At 43.2% G+C, this 18,746-nt stretch overlaps 2 protein-coding genes across 2 annotated transcripts; both read left to right on the forward strand.

Annotated features, from left to right (window-relative positions):
• The first annotated feature begins 196 nt into the window (after nucleotides 1-196).
• On the forward strand, nucleotides 197-3,262 carry cryba1a (crystallin, beta A1a). The gene is made up of 6 exons (XM_053872296.1): nucleotides 197-238; nucleotides 384-443; nucleotides 521-639; nucleotides 720-861; nucleotides 1,558-1,700; nucleotides 2,791-3,262. Exons 2-6 carry the CDS (start codon nucleotides 405-407, stop codon nucleotides 2,936-2,938), a joined length of 591 nt encoding a protein of 196 aa, XP_053728271.1. The 5' UTR covers nucleotides 197-238; nucleotides 384-404; the 3' UTR covers nucleotides 2,939-3,262.
• Nucleotides 3,263-3,617: 355 nt separating this feature from the next.
• On the forward strand, nucleotides 3,618-18,639 carry cpda (carboxypeptidase D, a). The gene is made up of 21 exons (XM_053873249.1): nucleotides 3,618-4,371; nucleotides 5,124-5,371; nucleotides 8,662-8,804; nucleotides 8,905-9,074; nucleotides 9,464-9,873; nucleotides 9,949-10,140; nucleotides 10,290-10,457; nucleotides 10,570-10,679; nucleotides 10,827-10,929; nucleotides 11,948-12,090; nucleotides 12,159-12,328; nucleotides 12,408-12,710; nucleotides 12,781-12,976; nucleotides 13,477-13,612; nucleotides 13,700-13,846; nucleotides 13,921-14,019; nucleotides 14,097-14,161; nucleotides 14,429-14,560; nucleotides 14,638-14,823; nucleotides 16,055-16,157; nucleotides 17,135-18,639. The coding sequence occupies exons 1-21, from the start codon at nucleotides 3,731-3,733 to the stop codon at nucleotides 17,359-17,361; spliced, it is 4,092 nt and encodes a 1,363-aa protein (XP_053729224.1). The 5' UTR covers nucleotides 3,618-3,730; the 3' UTR covers nucleotides 17,362-18,639.
• The last annotated feature ends 107 nt before the right edge of the window (nucleotides 18,640-18,746 follow it).

Consider the following 18,746-nt stretch of genomic DNA (forward strand, 5'->3'; position numbering starts at 1 on the left):
CACTTGGATCTTGAGCTGATCTGCGCTGGGCATGATGCCCTTCGTCCAGAACCAGAGAGCTAGATCCCGGCAGCTCAGCGCGAAACAAAAGGTGGCGCAACAATGTGCTGACTCCTGGCCGGACCCCCAGACGCCAGCTGTTGTCAACAGCAGCGCGTATAAAAAGGTGTGTGCACAACTGGGTCAGATTGTGGTATTTGTGAATCAGGACCATCAGTTATTCTCTGGGGCCCGTTGGGTAAGGCCTCTATCTCTCTGTCACGGTGTCTTCTGTCTGAGCTGTCATTGATGCACACACTGCTGGGAACACCTTGCTGCACTGTTGTGTGTTTAATGTGGAATATTGCATGCATTTTTTTCTGATGTGACTTCCTATACTGAAGGTAAATAGTGACCTCTGGAGCATGGCACTGAATAATCCCAACCCACTGGGACCATGGAAGGTGAAGTGACGCGTGTGTGCAATATCTATCCATCTACCTTGCATCAGATTAAAGTAGTGCCATTGTTCCTTCACTAGATCACTATCTACGACCAGGAGAACTTCCAGGGCAAGTGGCATGAGTTCACCTCCGCCTGCCAGAACGTTGTGGACAGCGGCGTGCAGAATGTCCGCTCTTTGAAGGTGGATTGTGGAGCGTAAGTCCTGCCAACCGTCATGCAGTGAAATGGTCATTTTAAGTGTGTATTAAGTCTGATTCAGTGGCGTGTGCCAACAGCTGGACAGGATACGAGCACTCCAATTTCTGTGGACAGCAGTTTGTGCTGGAGAGAGGAGAGTATCCTCAGTGGGAGTCGTGGAGTGGCAGCAACGCCTACCACGTGGAGAGGATGATGTCCTTCCGCCCCATCTGCTCGGCAGTGAGTCTCTCAACAGCTTCCGACACTCTCTGTCAGACTTGTCATCTGCGGCCAGAGTTGGAAAGACGCTCCAATTCCGCGGCGTGAAAATTAAATCACTTGTGACGAGCTCTCTGCTTTCTTATCTCAAAGGCTGACAGGGTGACTCAGAGGCTCTGGGCTCGGGAGAGCTAAGAATAAACTGTGATTCACTCAGAACATGCCGCGAAGGCCCTCAGACAAATAAGACTATTTATTATTGCGTCAGATATGTATTTTGAAGTAAATCCGAGTCACTGTTTAATAGCGATTAAAAACAACTTCTGTATGTTTTCAAGCTTAAAGCTGAGCACCATAAAGAAGAAGCTGACACCTTGGTATGAGCTGGCTGCAGCACCAGACTCCACACAGCACTTTTATCCCCTTTTTATCAATATCCTTGTGAAACAACAATAGACTGAGCCTTAAATTGTACAGCCTCGTGTAGGAACATGTGATCAAGGTCAGCCTTGTTGTTGTAGTTACAATTGTCTACCGGTGTGAGGAGACAGTGTGCTTAGTTATGAGTTCACCTGAGGTTCAAACCACTCAGTAGAGCATGGGATGCAAGAACACAGTTAAATATGCAGCTTTCCTTGTGCTTTTCTAAATCACTTTTTACTGCGATAAATAGTGCACTTTTTAAACATTTCGTTATTTATGTTTTGCTTCGTACAGAACCACAACGATTCCAAAATGGTGCTGTTTGAGAAGGAGAACTTCACAGGACGGCAGTGGGAAGTGACCGATGACTACCCGTCTCTGCAAGCCATGGGCTGGGGGAACAATGAGATTGGATCCATGCAGATTCAGAGTGGCGCGTAAGTTTGCCTCCACCGGAGAGAATGAATGGGTTCCAATAAAAGGCAATAGCAATGAGACGAGGAACAGATGGTTTCATTTTAGTGGGGCACCTGATTGTTATCTTAAGGCCTTAAACAATTAGTCACTTTGTGTTAACAGGGCAGCTGTCAGATGTATCTTCTTCCTACAGCGTACAAGTTCTGAAACTGTACTCCCATGTGCATTGCCTCTGAGAATTACAGCAGCCAAAATGTACATCTTTAAATACATAAACTAAGTACAGTGGTACCTCGGTTCTCGACCACAATCCGTTCCAGACGGCCGTTCGAGAAGCGAATTGTTCGAAATCCGAATCGATGTTTCCCGTTACAATGAATGGAAAAAGCAATAATGCGTTCCAAGCCTTAAAATAGTCTTTTGTAGGAGTGAATGTAGAGTGTCTGCTGCAGGTGGCTGTTCCTCTATGTGTGTGTGGCCGCTGCATGTGGGAGGGGTTGCCGAGTGAGTGACGTCTCTCCAGAAGTGAAGAGGTGCCCGGTGCGTGTCCAGCTCTGAATGTGCGCTTCTGTGCAGTTTGGCTGTGACAAAGTCATAAACCAAGTCACGCTCTTTCTGAGACTCGCCTCATCCCTGTCCCAGCTCCAGCCCACAACAGGACATCAAACCCTGGAGTGAGCGCTCCAGCACCTCCCCTGTGACACTCTACCACGGTCCAGTGCGGAGACAGGAAAGGTTTTACACCTCAATATGAAGAAAAAACAGTCAGTAAATGGAGCTAACGGGACACGTCTGCATACAGAGCCTGCGTTAACAAAGCGCCACGCACGTTATGTTTTTTCTGGCTTTTTTCGGGGGCGTTCGACTTCTGGATTTTCGTTCGAAATCCGAAGCAAAAAAATCTTGAAATTTCTCTCCGATTTGTTATTCTGGGACATTCGAAAACCGAGGTACCACTGTATATGGCCAGAGTATTGGGGGAAATCACACTGTGGATGGAAATCAGTGCATTTCTAGCTTATGTCTTGAAATATTCTCAAATGTGTTCAACCCTATGCATTTGTATCATTCTAATTGCTGAGTTTCCCTCTCTCCATTTCTCCACTCCAGCTGGGTGTGCTATCAGTTTCCTGGTTACCGTGGCTACCAGTATGTAATGGAGAGTGACCATCATGGCGGGGAGTACAAACATTACAGAGAGTGGGGTTCCCATGCCCAGTCCTTCCAGGTGCAATCGCTGCGCAGAGTTCAGCACTGAGAGCAGACCATCTTTCTCCATCGGTTTATTGGTCTTACATTCCTTCTTTGTGTTGGTCTCCAAATCATTCCGGCACCTGGTGGTGCTTGAGCCATGCTCTGCACGGCTCTTCAAAAAAATGATGCAAACTTGTGAAATGATCAGGAGGAAGTGGTGACAGTGGGAGAGTGTGAATGTGTTGCACTTGCTACAGGCTCACATGGTGTGAAGGATATATGCAAGCAAGAGCTGATGACTTCAATAAAATGCAACACAGGAGTGAAAAAAAACCTTGGTTGTGTTTGTGTAAATGATGCAGAATTAGTTAGCGATGGAAAGCATGAGGTCAGTGAGCGGACCCCACACTGATATAGCGACAGACCTGTGCGTGTGTGTGTCAAAATGAAAACAAAACAATGAGCAACACACTCAATACAGTGACATCATTCATAACAACATAAACAACAATAAAGCTGAAAACTGGATTATAGGAAGATGTATGACTATATTATTATTTTAATTTACAAGTTGATGGTTTCCTATGTATTTCCAATTTTAAATATAAACTTACTGCACTGTAGCATATTCATTTTTATTTCTAATAATTTATTTTTACAAAATTTCCTGTCCTTTTAAGGGACGTCACCGTTGTGGCCACGCCCCTTTAGGTGAAACGGAAGTTGACGCTCAGCACGGAGGCGAGTGAAGCTGGTGGAAGAGCCACGGCTTCCGCCTGGAAGTCCAGTGTTGAGTATTCGTTTGTATTTAGCGTCTGGGAATCCCTTTATGGTGTGGAAGTTCAGTTGAAAGAATATGGCGCGTCTGCGGAAGAGTTTGCAGTGGACAGCGGAGCGTCTGTTCCCACTTTTGGCCTGCCTCTGTCTTGTTTTCTCGGTGGGAGACGCCAGTCTGCATCGGGCACGAAGCGACCCGGAGGAGCTCCCGGAGGAGACCTACAGCAAATATTACGACTATGTCGAACTCACCGGCCTGCTGCGGGCGCTTGCGCACAGATACGGCCACATAGCTAACTTGTCCAGCATAGGTCAGTCAGTGCAGGGCAGGGAGCTGTGGGTGATGCGCATCACGAAGGACCCCGATGTGGACACACCGGGGAAGCCGCGCTTCAAGTACGTGGGCAACATGCACGGCGACGAGACCGTGTCGAGGCAGGTGCTGGTCTACCTTGTGGAGTACCTGCTGGAGAACTACGGTGAGAATCCACGCGTGACCGAGCTGGTGAACACCACAGACATTTACATCATGCCCAGCATGAACCCGGACGGGTTCGAGAAGTCGAAAGAAGGGGACTGCAGTGGCGAGCACGGGGGTCGCAATAACGCCGAAAACAAAGACCTCAACAGAAGCTTTCCCGACCAGTTCGACGACAGAGCAGTGGATACTGCCAAAGTTCCAGAAGTCGTGGCTATGATAAGGTGGATCCAGCAGAAAAAGTGAGTGTCACAGGGGGCTGCAAAGCTTGGTTTTTACTTAAGTTAGTTAGTTTTCTTGCAAACGAGATAGCTGGACACTTGGTATGAATAGAATCTAGAACTAATTTCAAGCTTTAAATTTGATTTTGAAGTATGAGTTAACACCATAAAGTCTGAGGTACTGGTTCTCTGCACTGAACTGGTGGTGTGGTTTCTCAAAGTTTGCAGGATTCTTTCATGGTTGAAATATGAAGACGCAAGAGACGAAAGCTATTACACTACTTGTTGATTGTTGATCTCATGTTAGGTTTCTTTTATGAGAACAAAGTACTACATTCTTTATTAATGTAGTGTCACATAATTGTCAATCTCTACACATTCATCTACCTACAGTGCATTAAAATACTGTATATGAATTTTCAATATGCAGTTCAAACTGTATTTACATTTGCCACATTTAAGTACATGAGTTTGCACGCAAGGCTAACTTCCTTCCTGTTATAAGGAGTTAAACTATTCTGTAAACACAGCCAAAAGGGCAACCTTTGATTCTCTCTTTGAGAAGTAATATGGTTCGAAGGAGGCGATTTAGGTAACGTCTTGTTCCCATTTGCAACCTTCGATGTCCCTTATAATAACCCATAGCAATTTATAATCTACACAGTAGTGAATAGTTTTAAAAATGGTCTGTTCTCCTTTTAGTGAGCATCTTTCCTGAAACCTTTTAGAAAACCCTTGAAGATTCTCATTCTTAATGAACATTGTCTCTCCAGATTTGTTCTGTCGGGGAACCTTCATGGTGGCACTGTGGTTGCCAGTTACCCTTTTGATGACTCGAAGGCTCATGAGCGTCAGGGCCACTACAGTCAGTCAGCAGATGACAGTCTGTTCCGGTACTTGGCCCTTGTGTATGCCAAAAATCACCCTGTGATGAAAACTGGCCAGCCAAACTGCCCTGATCTGCAGGATGAAACCTTCAAGGATGGCATCACCAATGGAGCAAATTGGTATGACGTGGCCGGTAAGTCTTTTTTATTTATTTATTTTTACTTATGTGACAGTATTAGCATGCTTGGAGGAAATTAGTATGTCTATATTAGAACCCTCTGAATTGTTTTTATGAACTAAAGAATATTGATTTTAACATTCCCCTCTTCATCAGATCAGATAAAATATCCCAAAATTAAACACCAAATCAAAAGGTGGTCTATGTCAGCGTAAATGTCTCAGTGGCAGATGTTCCTATGTCCTGCATTTAAATTCCATTGTAAAAAAAGTTCGTTTTGAGTTGCCATGGCGCCAAAGAGCCGTCTTGTTTGGCATCTTTGACTTGTCGTAGTCGCCAGTTTAAATATTTGCTACAAACCTTTGGCCCTTGAAACTGTGTTGTATGTGTTGTCCTGAAACCACAACATCTGTTTACCTGGAAGATTTTATAAGTAGCGTTCAATGTTCTATTGCCTCTCCCTCACTGTCCGCAACTCATGGTATGATATTATTGGAATAGAACGACTGATCAAAGTAGACAGCAACTATTTATAAGACTATCATTGAGAATGGACTAAAAATATCCAAGCACAAGTTGCTGTAATGTTGTTTCATCCTTTTATTATTTTACTGACCTCCAAAATTTCTTATGCTTGAGTTGGCAGGATCTGCATAGTTAAATCCTGGCACAGGCCTTTTAAACTATAAATAACGTTGCTATGCTTCCATCTCATTGCCAGATATTATTTTTCCTTCTGTCACTGCACTTGGAAAAACTTTGCATGACGTGAGACATAAAAATGAACCCGTAAATGTGTCAGATACATTGACTAGTTCTGCAACTTGATCACAGTTTCTAACATTTGTGCCCTGAAGCCATTGTCTGAGGAGGTTTTCTGAAATTAAATCGTGTGTAGTGGACAAGTAATGTGCAGGTATGGAAATACAGAGCCATGTGTCGCCATTTTAACCCAGCTGTTTTGTAATCTCTCTTGACAACCTGGGTGTAACTTGGAATGTAATGCCGCAGTCATCCAAAGCCGGTTGCTGTTCCAAATAGAACAGTGACGTGGACCGGAGCATTTATATGGTCCTTAAGCACTGGTGCAGGTGCAATTGCAAATTGAATTATTAACATCCCACACAAGGATCAGATTATGTTAAAATATGCAGAGGTCACTGCTGAAGAAGAAGAAGAAAAATAGCAGATCACATGACAGGATGAAGTGACCTCAGCTAAGATGTCTTATGTGATAAGATGTTTCATTTCATTCATCTTCCTGCACCTAAGCACCTTAGAAACATTATAGTATAGTTATATTCTTTTGCTTTATTTTGTTTAATCATGTTTGTCAAGTGTGTTTTCACTTGTGTTGTCCGTATTTGCCTGGAAATGGCTTCAGCTTTCGTTTTGCTGCTGTGCTAATGTTTTTCTACATGTTCAGTGTTTTTTTTCCTCTCCAGCCTCCATGACTGGAAATGGCGACTCTTTTGTCATGGCTGAAACTCGATCTCCATAGCCTTTTTCTCTCAGAGCCGGTGACGCTAAATGTCCAGGTTTTAGTTACCACACTGCTTTTCATATTAAAAATGGTTTGAGCTTGAACATTTTTAACAAAAGAAAGAAACCTTTATCTGTCTCTCTTCAGAATTGTGATGAGTGACGGCTGCTGAATGTTGTGATACAGTTTTTAGAGTGGAAATGTTTCATTATTTTTTGTTGGCCGAAGTCACTAACCTTGTTGTATTGGTCACCGTGACTTTTGATTGACCCAGTTTAAAGTGAAAAGGCTACTGTTTTGCTGACCTGATTTGGTATGGCTGAGCCAGAGGCTCTAAATGATTGGCAGAGCAAGTATAAGATGAATGACTTTATTCGCGTTGGTTGATTTTTAACTGGTTTAAAATGGGAATACACACAAGACTGCGTTTCTTGAGTGTTTGCTGTCTCAGACTGGGTCAATAAAGAGCTATTGTTTTGTGGGATAATTCCCTGACTTGGTCTCTCATTGCAATTTAATATTTGAGGAATGGGAATGAGCTTATATGACTCTTGAAAAGGAAAACATCACTAGGATGACTGCAGTTCTTGCTTACCAGCTTTATGTTCAGATGAACTGAAGCTGGCTCATAGTTCATTTAGTGACTGTAATTGGAGCTCAAACATTAAATGGCAGTGCTGATGCTGGACAGATCAATATGAATTAGTGTAGTGAAGAGACACATCTTGGAAGTGTCTTCAGTGGCTGACGCTCTAACCTCGTATTGAACACCACAGGAATCCAAATGAAAACCTGGAAACGAATTCAAACTTTTTTTTTTTTTTCAAAAGTGAAAAAGTGAGGATTTGTACAGAAGGAAAGAAGAAAGCAGCAGTGCCTTTTATTTTCAGTAAGGACACTGTTGTTTTCATGCAAAAACGGTTTTCTCTAGACACTGTAGTTCTGGTCTTGGGTTTCCTGCTGTTTTTTAGGCGTGGCTCTGTATCCGGTACACAAGCAGGATGTTTACGTTCAGGGCAGAGATTCCTTGTGCGCTTCTTTGGGTTGAATAAACATGTCTGTAGTATTTACCCAGGAATTACTTGTTTCCAAGGTAATGACATCTGATTTAGATGGTATTGGTTCTACACAAACGGACACACCAAAACCAAATGATCATGCATTGTCTTACTCTCACCAGAAAATTGCTTTTTCAAAGTTTGTTGACATCTTTTATCTTTCTGACCATGGCTCAAGTTTCTCTAGCAGGTTTCCCATCTAGGTATTTAAGAGGGTCAGTATGCGTGGTGATTCAGGATTGAGGGAGAAGTAGTCAGTGGGCTAGTCATGACTTAGCACAACTTGAGTGTGAATTTTATTTCTCACCACCAAGTCATGTGCTTCGTCACCACTTCGGCGGCACATTATCTCACAGTGGAGTTGTGCTGTAGCTAATAGTACAACCAGTTCAAAGTTTATGTTGCTAAATAGGATTCACAATCGCACTAAAGCATTTAATCTCTGCACCCTGTCACTGTGAAAGTATAGTTTGTTTTGCCATTTTTATCTGTTCAGAATATCTGAAACGCACATCGGGATTCCTACTGAGTGGAGTAGCTTGGGTTCAGGTTGAACTGGTTTTCGACAGCCGGTCGTGGAAACCAAGGTCAATTTTCTGGTCTAATTTAGTGATTTGTTTGCTTCTGTCCGTGTGCCAGAGTTCACTGCAGGTATCTACCCTCTTAAAACAGCTGCTGCTTACTTATAAATCACTCAAAGTACAAGAAATGAACTCATCACAGTGTTTGGTGTAAATGAATCTGCCATATTTGTCATTGCCCAGGAGGGATGCAGGACTACAACTACCTCCATGGAAACTGTCTGGAAGTCACCATGGAGCTCAGCTGCTGCAAATATCCTTATGCCACTAAACTCCACCAGGAGTGGGAGCTCAACAGAGAGTCTCTGCTGGCCTACATGGAAAAGGTGTGGCATGCATTGCACGAAGTTTCTCATAACATAATAGCATTTGTTTGCTGACATCATTTCAGTCTGTTTATTGATCTTGGTTTTTTGGGTATTTCAGATCCACATTGGAGTCCGTGGTTATGTGAAAGAGGCCGTTCATGGTTCTGCCCTCACTGATGTCAATATTTTGGTGGAGGGAATTCGTCACAATCTCACCACCGGACAGTTTGGGGACTACTACAGGCTTCTCCTCCCGGGGACGTACAACATCACAGCTGTGGCACCAGGGTGACTCTTCCCTTTCCCATTCTCTTATGTGATCACAGTGTCCTTATTTTTAAAGCTCAGTGGGTGGTGCTCTCAGTTTACAAAGTTTTATAGAAATGATCGACAGATGAGACCTGGTTTCTTGAAACAGTGGCCGCATTTCCAGAGCCCACTAGATGGCGCTCTCTGCACTAAACTCTTTGGATTTGAACAACCATTTCAATTAAATCTCCCCTCATTTTTAACAATAATAATAATAAAAATAATAATGCTACATAATAAATTACCTAAAACATACCGTGGCCACACAAATTGATGTGTGACTTGTGTGTTATTGCAATCCAATATGGTTTAATTGGGAGTTGTGTTTAAGAAATCGGCTGTGACTAACCTACTTCTGTCTCCCGCAGCTTCGCCTCCATGACCGTGAACAACGTCCAGGTTGGCAATGGCATGGCCACAGAACTGAATTTCACTTTGGCGCCTTTGCTCAGCGAGTCTGTCGCCAGCACCACTCTCCCCACTTCCACCAGGGTGATAACCAGTAACACCAAAGTCTCTACCAATTCTTCCAACTCCGCCGACACCACTGAGACACAGGAGGAAAAAATAAAAACTAAAGTTCCGTTTCCACCTGAAGAGCTGCCCATTCAGCCACAGGAATTCCGGCACCACAGCTATGCTGACATGGAAATCTTCCTACGCAAATTCAGCAGCGAGTTTCCAACGATTGCCCATCTGTACTCAGTTGGACGCTCGGTGGAGGACCGGGAGCTGTATGTGATGGTCATCTCGGACAACCCAAAAGTTCATGAGCATGGTCAGATTTTTTTGAAGTTTTCATTCAAAGGCAGCATTTTAAAGTGAGTTGCTAACAGGCATGGTACGTTTCCAGGTGAACCAGAGTTCAAGTATGTTGGTAACATGCACGGCAATGAGGTGGTGGGCCGGGAGTTGCTGCTAAATCTCATCGAGTACCTGTGCACTAACTATGGCACCAACACGGAGGTCACTCAGCTGGTCAACAACACTCGGATTCACATTATGCCCTCCATGAATCCGGACGGGTATGAGGTGGCTACTGAAGGTTAGAGATGCGCAAATCTCACACACCGGCTTGAGTGCTATAACATACAGGTCAAAATCGTCCATGCATCTATAGCGCACTCATTTCTCTAAATAGTTAAATGAATAAACAGGACCGTTTTAATGAAGCACATTGTTTGTCATTTGCAGGTGACGTTAAAGGAGTCAAAGGACGCAACAACAGCAACGATTTTGACCTGAACCGCAACTTTCCTGATCAGTTTGCTGTCATCAGTGACCCAAGACAACCAGAGACGATTGCTGTCATGAACTGGCTCAAGAGCATCCCCTTTGTGCTCTCTGCTAACCTTCACGGAGGTGCGCTGAGAAAACACATTGACTATATTACTTATCATATCACATTCATTCATTGAGAGATTTGTTTTTTAGTAATAAATCTTCAATCTTTTTATGTGTGTGTCTTGGGAAGGTTCCTTGGTGGTTAACTATCCCTACGATGACGACAAGGAAGGAGTAACCCAGTATAGTACGTGTCCGGACGACAAGGTGTTTCAACACCTGGCCCGAGCTTATTCACAGGTGAGTGGCAAAACACCCAGTGTGTAGATAGATTTTTTTTTTTAGCTGCTTGTATCTTGGTTGATTCGATTAATAAACAAGACGGGCTTGTGTCAAATACAGCAGGTTTCTGATTTAAGTCACTGTCCTTGCTGTTTTAATGAGCAGGAAAACTATCTGATGCACAATGGCCACCCTTGTGAGGACCTGTACCCTGGAGAATATTTCGCCGATGGCATCACCAATGGGGCAAACTGGTACAATGTTCCAGGTAGGACATGTTTTAGAGTGTAGCCTGCTCATTTTTGCAACAAAGATCATTGTTTTAGATGAAGCCTGGGCTCAGTTGAAAGGGAAGTTATTGGAGGTAAAATGATTGAGAGCTATGAGTAAGCAACTGAAGCGAGCATGAGTCACTGTGCTCAGAAGCATGAAGTTTCTCACATGTTGTGGCACATCTGCAATCTGCTACCATCTGTTTTCATCAGGATAGCTGTTGTGGTGTTTCCCTCATGCTAGAGAAACGTGGATATGCACACAAAAACAAATGATGAATGGACAGCCTGGTGTGATTGTCAGTACAAGGGGCATTGTTGCTGCATTTTGTGCAATGGACAACTAACCCCTATAACTGGAGGATTTATTTTATTGGCTTGCAACACCGATTTATTGTGTTTTTTAGTAGTTATCGCTGAGCAGTGATCATAGGTTTGTCGCGGGCAGTTAAATTTCCACATTATAAACTGAATCAGCCGAGAACAGTGACTTTGTTTTTGGCATGTAATTTTTTTTAATCCATTATTCATTGGAATTAAAATAGAAATCAGGGACACTCTGACACTATTATTTCATTTTAAATACTGGTTATGGAAATATGTAATAAACAAACTGCAGAAAAAAATTGTAATTTGAAAACAGAATATATATTGTGGGACAATATTGTGATGTTTGCCATTTTTAATATACATTTGTAATAAAAAATCATAAATGGAGCAAAAAATGTGTCTTTAAATCGTGGATCTTCAAGATTATAACCTTCCTTTCGTCTGTTTGTTGCAACTGACTAGAATGGCAGTGTCGTAGTTAAAGAGAAAGTCAAGTGGGAAAACACTGCTTTAAAATTTTTCAAGTTAAAGGAAGTGCTACGAATGTTTATGTTTGTATTCAGTGACATTTTCTTTTATCAGTGACACTGTAAATTATTGGAGAGGAGTAGGAGATGATGATTCAGGAGAATAATAACAATCATTGATGTTAGATTTGTGATAGATATTTTCTCCTTCTTGCAGGTGGAATGCAAGACTGGAACTACTTGAACACAAACTGTTTTGAGGTGACCATTGAGTTAGGTTGTGTGAAGTACCCCATGGCCAAGGAGCTGCCAAAATACTGGGAACAGAACAGGCGCTCCTTGCTGCAGTTTATCCATCAGGTAAGTGTGCGAATCACCGTTAACATCCTGCTGGGGTTGTGTGTAAAGGCGCAGATGTTTCCCTCCAGGTTCACAGTGGGGTCAAGGGTACTGTTTCTGACAGTGGAGATGGTACCGGGATCCCCAATGCGACCATTAGTGTTGCTGATATAGACCACAATGTCACCACAGCTCTCACTGGAGACTACTGGAGGCTGCTGGTTCCTGGGACGTATTCTGTCACTGCCTCCGCCCACGGGTTAGATCACATGTTATTCGCACAAGTGTGTGTGCTCAAGTCTGCCAAATGTCTGTTAAGCATCCTGTTGTTTTAACAGATACATCCCCATGAGGACTTACGCCACCGTGTTGCCGAATGGAGTAGAGGTGGTGGACTTCAGGCTGACTCGGGTTCACTCGGACTTCAACGGCAAGGCTCCCTCAGGACCTCAGTTTGAAGAAAACCCGTCAGAAATAGAGCTCCAGACTTTAATAAAGGAGCTGTCCCTGGGCACTGGCTTGGATGAGCTGGTCAGGAGCACAGCCACCGAGAATAGTTTTAGGTTCAGACGCTATAAAGAGATGTCCTCCTTCCTGAGAGGTCTAACCCTCAATTTCCCCAAAATTGTGTTCCTGCACAGGTACAGATCATGTCACCATGTCATCTGAAGGTCTCTACTCCTCACCAATGTGTGTTGTATTCCTGTGTAGTCTGGGCCAAAGTGTGGACTTTCGAACTATCTGGGCACTGGAAATCTCCAACAAACCAGGCGAGCCTGAACCGTCGGAACCCAAGATCCGGTTTGTGGCAGGGATTCATGGAAATTCTCCAGTGGGCACAGAGCTGCTGTTGGAGTTTGCTGCCTTCCTTTGCATCAACTATGGCAAGAACCCCATCATTACACGGGTGAGTTTAGACAAACATGACCTCACTAGCATTTATTTTAGCAATCCATGTTTAACTTCTCTGAAATTAAATCACTTATGTGATGTGCATTTTGTTTTGATTCTAACAATTTTACTTAATTTATTTGAATGTTCAGATAAAACAATGTATCTGGCACAAAACCTTGAGGACCACTCTACAGCAGATTGAAAAGCAGGACCATAATATGAAGGACATAACATCGTGGACACTAGACCCACACAAGAGGAAACTTAACGTATTGAGAGCACTGAAAAAAATAAAGTCACCGCATGCTGTAGTGTATTCACTGTTTACAGAACTGAGTTACCTCTTAATTTATGGTGCTTCTGAGAGGAGTTTTCCTGAGGCTCAATCGCTCTTTTAATTTTGATGTGAACAGGTGTGATGGAAATGTATGTCAATGGACAAGATGAGACTGAAATATATCTTCAAGAAATTTAAAAAATGCGTGTCATTTGTTCTTCATGTCACACTTTCAGTTGATCAATGAGACACGGATCATCATCGTGCCATCCATCAACCCAGACGGAAGAGAACAAGCCAGTGAGAGACAGTGCTCATCCACCCAGGGAATGGCAAACGCGCATGGCAAAGATCTGGACACAGACTTCTTTGGTTTTTATTTCTCATTCGCACCTTATCATATTAGCTCATTTCCTATGGCTTTGTCATAGCTCATTCATATCTGCCGTCCTTTCTAAGGCAATGCATCACAGCGTGTCGTGGAGGCGCAGCCTGAGACGAGAGCGATGATGAACCTGATCCTTGATAAGACCTTCACACTGTCTGTTGCTCTGGACGGGGGCTCTCTTGTTGCAACATACCCGTATGACAAGCCAGTCCAGTCTGGTAAGTACAGAGATTATTTGTACGCATTTTTTTTTTTCCAAATCTGCTAGGGATCATATCTTGTTCTCTTTCAGTTGAAAACGAGGGGACGTTGAAGTACCTGGCCAGTGTTTATGCCAACAACCACCCCAAGATGCACCTCGGTGACACTAGCTGTTCCAACAATGGACAATGTAGGACACACACACAATTGGATTTTGAAATTAATGTGACATCAAAATGGACTTGCGTTGTCTTGTCTTTCATGCAGCTGGCAACATCCCAGGTGGAGTCATGAGGGCAGCAGAAAGACAGAGTCACATGGGGAGCATGAAGGTGGGATTTAACGGTTGGACACTAGAAATACATTTCAAAACAACCACCCACCTTTTTTATAGTGTTTTCTTTCCAGTCCATCTTTATTTTACTATTATATTTGGAATGATGTATTCTCATCGTTTATTATTGTGTCTTTTGCTTTTTTAAGTGCCATTATTAAAAGTTAACTGAGTTTTATGTTAACACCCCGAAAGCCTATTGAATGAATTGTGAACATTGTATATGAAATACTCACCGACTGGCACACTGATGCTTCTGTCTCAGGACTTCAGCATGGACTTTGGTCACTGTCCAGAAATCACCGTTTACACTGGCTGTTGCCGCTTTCCACCCGCGGAGCAACTCACTACGCTCTGGGCTGAAAACAAGAAGCCTCTGTTGAGCATGTTGGTGGAGGTATGCGACTGAATGTCATGACTCACCACTAATCATTTTTCAGTATTTTAACTTGCCCTCGTCTAATTCAAATCCAGGTCCATAAAGGAGTGAGAGGAGTGGTGAGAGACAAGAGTGGGAAACCCATTGTTGGTGCCATCATTGTTCTGAATGGAGGCGTTCGAGTCTTCACCACAGAAGGGGGATACTTCCACGCACTGCTTGCTCCTGGCAACCACAACATTGAGGCTGTGGCTGACGGCTACCAGCAGCAACGGCAGGAGGTATACAGTTCACACATATACCTCCAAACAAATGCGCCTTTATTCCATAATTATAAATTAATATTAACCATATTCTTTCAGTATGATTAGGACACAAAAAGAACAAGTTAGAAAAGAATAATAATCATTTCGCTCACCGTTTATTTTAGATTTCAGGCTTGTATTTTGGCCAGATAAATATGCTGTCTCAGAGTGCATAATTCATTAGATGTATCTTCAGTGTTTGTCAACATTAGGGTTGAATATAGTCTTCAGATTGCAATGATTCATGATAAAGGTCCATGCTATTGTCATGAATTCATTACATGAACGGCGCATCCGTATTTGCCGGCTACCACTGCTCCCCTCTACTGTCAACAAAAGGTGTTGGTCTGAGCACGCAGTATCTTTCCTTCACTTCCAGCTTTCCATTAAATGTCTCTGAAATTTGAATAGTAGGATAGGCCAGCTCCACAAAGAGCTGTTCCTTAATGGTCCGTCCCAACTCCAAGGTGTAGTCCTTGAGCCTCCCACTGGGACTGAGGAGAAGAGGATCCACCACTGAATGATAAATGCGTTGGTACTGTGACACAGTGAAGCCGTGGATCTGTAGCAGCTCCGTCTGGTTGGTACTGACGGTGCACGAGCTGGTTACATCCTGGGTCATGAGGTCGGGGACCGCAGCTGCGTTTTTTAGAAACCTGTTGTCCAGTGGTTTTGCTGGATCTTCTTTCTGCTTGCTCCACAAGTTGCCAGTTTCATGAAGCGTGAAAAGCCTCTCTTTTGTCGTCTCCCCGTATTTCTTTGGACATCGTATGCTTCTTCTCAGACCATAGCGTGTCATCTCCTGCGATGTGGAGATTCAATGTCAGCGTATGTTGAAGGTTGTGCTGGAAGAAAGACGGGGAATTAACTTACGTTTTGCCTGGACACTCCTCCTTATCAGACATGTCACACGAGTTGCTGTTGAATGTCCTTTTGAAAACGCTAGTCTGGCAATCTGAAAATCTAGGGTTTGTTTTATCGTTTTATTTCCCACAAATTGACCCCAAAATATCTTTAGGTGGCTGCGAAGGTGACCTGCATCTGTTAAACTAAACAGGCACACCTGGTTGCTAATTAGGTCTTCATGGTTCCCTCTGTCGTCAGACATGTGGTGCAGACACTCCTTCATTTGCTGCAGCTCTGTAACTTCTGCCCTGCATCATCTCGATTGTGACCAGTGTGATTTCCCCTCTGTGCACTGTCTCAGGTGGTGGTGTTGTCCGATGAAGCCGCCCGCTCCGTTATCATTGAGTTTGACATGGACAACAGTATATTTGGGCTGCCCAGGGAGTTTGTGGTGGCGAGTGCTGGTAAGCATCATGCAAGCAATTGATCTGGATTTCTACCACGTGATGACAATGCTTTTCTTGCAATGTTTTGATGATTTGTGTTTTGTTTGTTTGGATTTGTTCTGTTTTGCGCCCCCTGGTGGAGATTTCTGTTAAACATTCACACGTGTTTTAGTAGAATGTTACGTTTCCTCCTCAATGTAAACACCTGTGTCATGTGTATTTATGATTTTTAGGACAAACTTAGATCAAATATTAACTGTGTTACTGTTGGAATAATTCATAAGAAAAAGGAAACATTTAAATGGAAATTATTTTTTTAAACTTTTGAAGTCTGTCAAAGGAAAACACCTACTTGAATAAAGTTTTATAATTTACCTGTACTTCGAAAAATGCAACTCCAACTCTCTATGAAAGTGCCGTAATTTCCGGATTAGAAGCCGCTACTTTTTTCTCAGGCTTTTACGAGCCTTGTGACTTCAAACCAGTGACATCACAGGTGTTTTCTTGACCTTAAAGCTCCAAATGCGCCTGTGTCTGTAGTTCCGCCCACAGAGCCGATCTCCTGGAGGAGCGGAGACGAGAGGCAGCAGCTGAGATCGGCTGTGGTGTCGGAACTTGGGACACATTTTGAGCTTTAATGTCAGTAACAGATGTGAGGACTTGGTGATTCCAGTTTGTTTCACGAGTCAGTCTCCATGCTGGAGCCAGTTTTCCACAGTAGTTTAGAAGTGATCCTCGTGCATTTTTAAGCCTTTTTACAGCACAGACTGCTTCACTGCACCAACAGCTTATGGGCCGCTGCGGCTTATAGATAAACAAGATCTGTTTTCCTTTTTAAATTGAGTCGGTGTGGCCAATATTCTGCTGCGCTCTCTGGTCCAGAATTTAATTGGTAAATTAATCTTTAATTTTGTGCTGTGCTAGACAGAAAATGAATGAATGAATGAAAGGGTAATTAAGTGCATATATAATTTGTCACATTCTCCTCACTGCAGCGGCCTCCATGACGGCACTAGTTGTGACTGCGTGCATCATCTGGTGCGTCTGCAGTGCCAAGTCCAACCATCAGAAAGACGGGTTTCACCGCCTGAGGCAGCACCGCGACGACTATGACGACGAGATCCGTCTCACTTCCATGGGCTCGAAGAAGTCGCTACTTGCCAACGAGTTTCAGGATGAGAGTGAAAGCGAAGAAGAGACTTTATATGCCAACAAATTGTGATTTCCGTTGGCTCAGGATTTAATTTATTGTTTTCTTGATTCCAATCTCACCCCCGACCATCAGGAAAAGACGTGTGTATAAAGCATTTACTCTAGCAGCTGGACTTGCCGGCACAGAAGACTGGCTCTTTCTGCGGAGACTGAAAGAATGTTTGGCCTACTGTGCTCCTCATCCGTCCCACGCCCCTGAACGCTAGTGTGACTCCTGTTCACTCTTGCTGTGAAGGTGACTCGACGAACAAACTGCTGTTCAGTGGATGTGCTCGACTCCACATTCAAGTGCTTAGTGTTACACATCTGCCCCTCCACCCATGTCCTCACCGTGCACTTTGTCCAACAGTGCTTCTAGGTTTACTGTCGTAAACGGCATGTCTACATCGGACTATCACAGCTGTCGAAAGACTGAAATGAATCCAGTGCCTTTCTGTGTCGTGACACATTTGACGTAACAGATTCGATTGTGGCTCCACAGCCTTCTGCACTCTCTTGAATGATGGGTATAAACACCTTTTCTCCTAGTTCAGCCTGACCTCTCCTGGTACAGAGTCAGACCTTTCAAGATGTCTTTTGCTAAAGCAAGGAGAGCGCGGCCATACGTTTACTGCATCATGTTTTTCTCTCTCTGGAGTATGGATTACGCGTTTTCCTCTTTTGGTTTTTGCTCAAACTGTGATGGAAAAAAGTATTTTTTCGGAAATAAGATGGAAATTTTATTTGATCTAATCATTTGATGCATTGTCTTTGGACATTTAGAAGTCTTTTCAGTTGCATTGTCCAGTTATGCAGCTGTCTTTACTGCTAGTGGAAGTAACAACTGCTCTGAGGATTGTGCTAAATAATATTGCCTTTAGAAACAATTTATTAAATGACCGTGTCATTTACAGAATTCCAAAATGGTTGATACTATTGGTGTGGATTAGAATTTTCCACCATTGGAGTTTGGGCACTGTATGTTTTTGTGTTTAGGTTTCCCTTCCTTAAATAGTACTCCATCACAAGGTCACCGCGCACAGGCATTACTTTTTTGTTGATGAGTTTTGTACATATCTGGTTCGGAACTTATCCTTTTCTTATCCTGTGTAAACTGTTTGACTTCTGGAAGTGAGCACTTGTAAAATAATGATCTGGGTGTATGTTTTATATGGACTGGAATCTACTGTAAATTTTGTTTTGTGAAATGGACAAAAGTGCAATTGGTGATGTTTCCACAGTCATTGAAGGTTTCGGAACAGCCTCCACGTGACCATGAAGTACACAAAACATAATAAAGTGAATCTCACAGTGACATCTGCTCATCAATGTTTTTCTGGTTAATCCTCTTTTTTTTCTGATTTAGTGAAGTGTTATTTTACAACAGAGACCAGACCCGGGATCTCTGCTGGGTTA

The sequence above is a fragment of the Synchiropus splendidus genome, chromosome 8 (assembly GCF_027744825.2).
Source record: "Synchiropus splendidus isolate RoL2022-P1 chromosome 8, RoL_Sspl_1.0, whole genome shotgun sequence".
Lineage (NCBI taxonomy): Eukaryota > Metazoa > Chordata > Actinopteri > Syngnathiformes > Callionymidae > Synchiropus > Synchiropus splendidus.

Coding starts and splice junctions, on each gene's coding strand:
- cpda (XM_053873249.1), top strand. CDS start 3,731: ATGGCGCGTCTGCGGAAGAGTTTGCAGTGGACAGCGGAGCGTCTGTTC. Junction 14,561..14,637: donor TGTTGAGCATGTTGGTGGAG/GTATGCGACTGA, acceptor ATTCAAATCCAG/GTCCATAAAGGAGTGAGAGG. Junction 14,824..16,054: donor ACCAGCAGCAACGGCAGGAG/GTATACAGTTCA, acceptor GCACTGTCTCAG/GTGGTGGTGTTGTCCGATGA.
- cryba1a (XM_053872296.1), top strand. CDS start 405: ATGGCACTGAATAATCCCAACCCACTGGGACCATGGAAG. Junction 444..520: donor ACCCACTGGGACCATGGAAG/GTGAAGTGACGC, acceptor TTCCTTCACTAG/ATCACTATCTACGACCAGGA. Junction 862..1,557: donor TCCGCCCCATCTGCTCGGCA/GTGAGTCTCTCA, acceptor TGCTTCGTACAG/AACCACAACGATTCCAAAAT.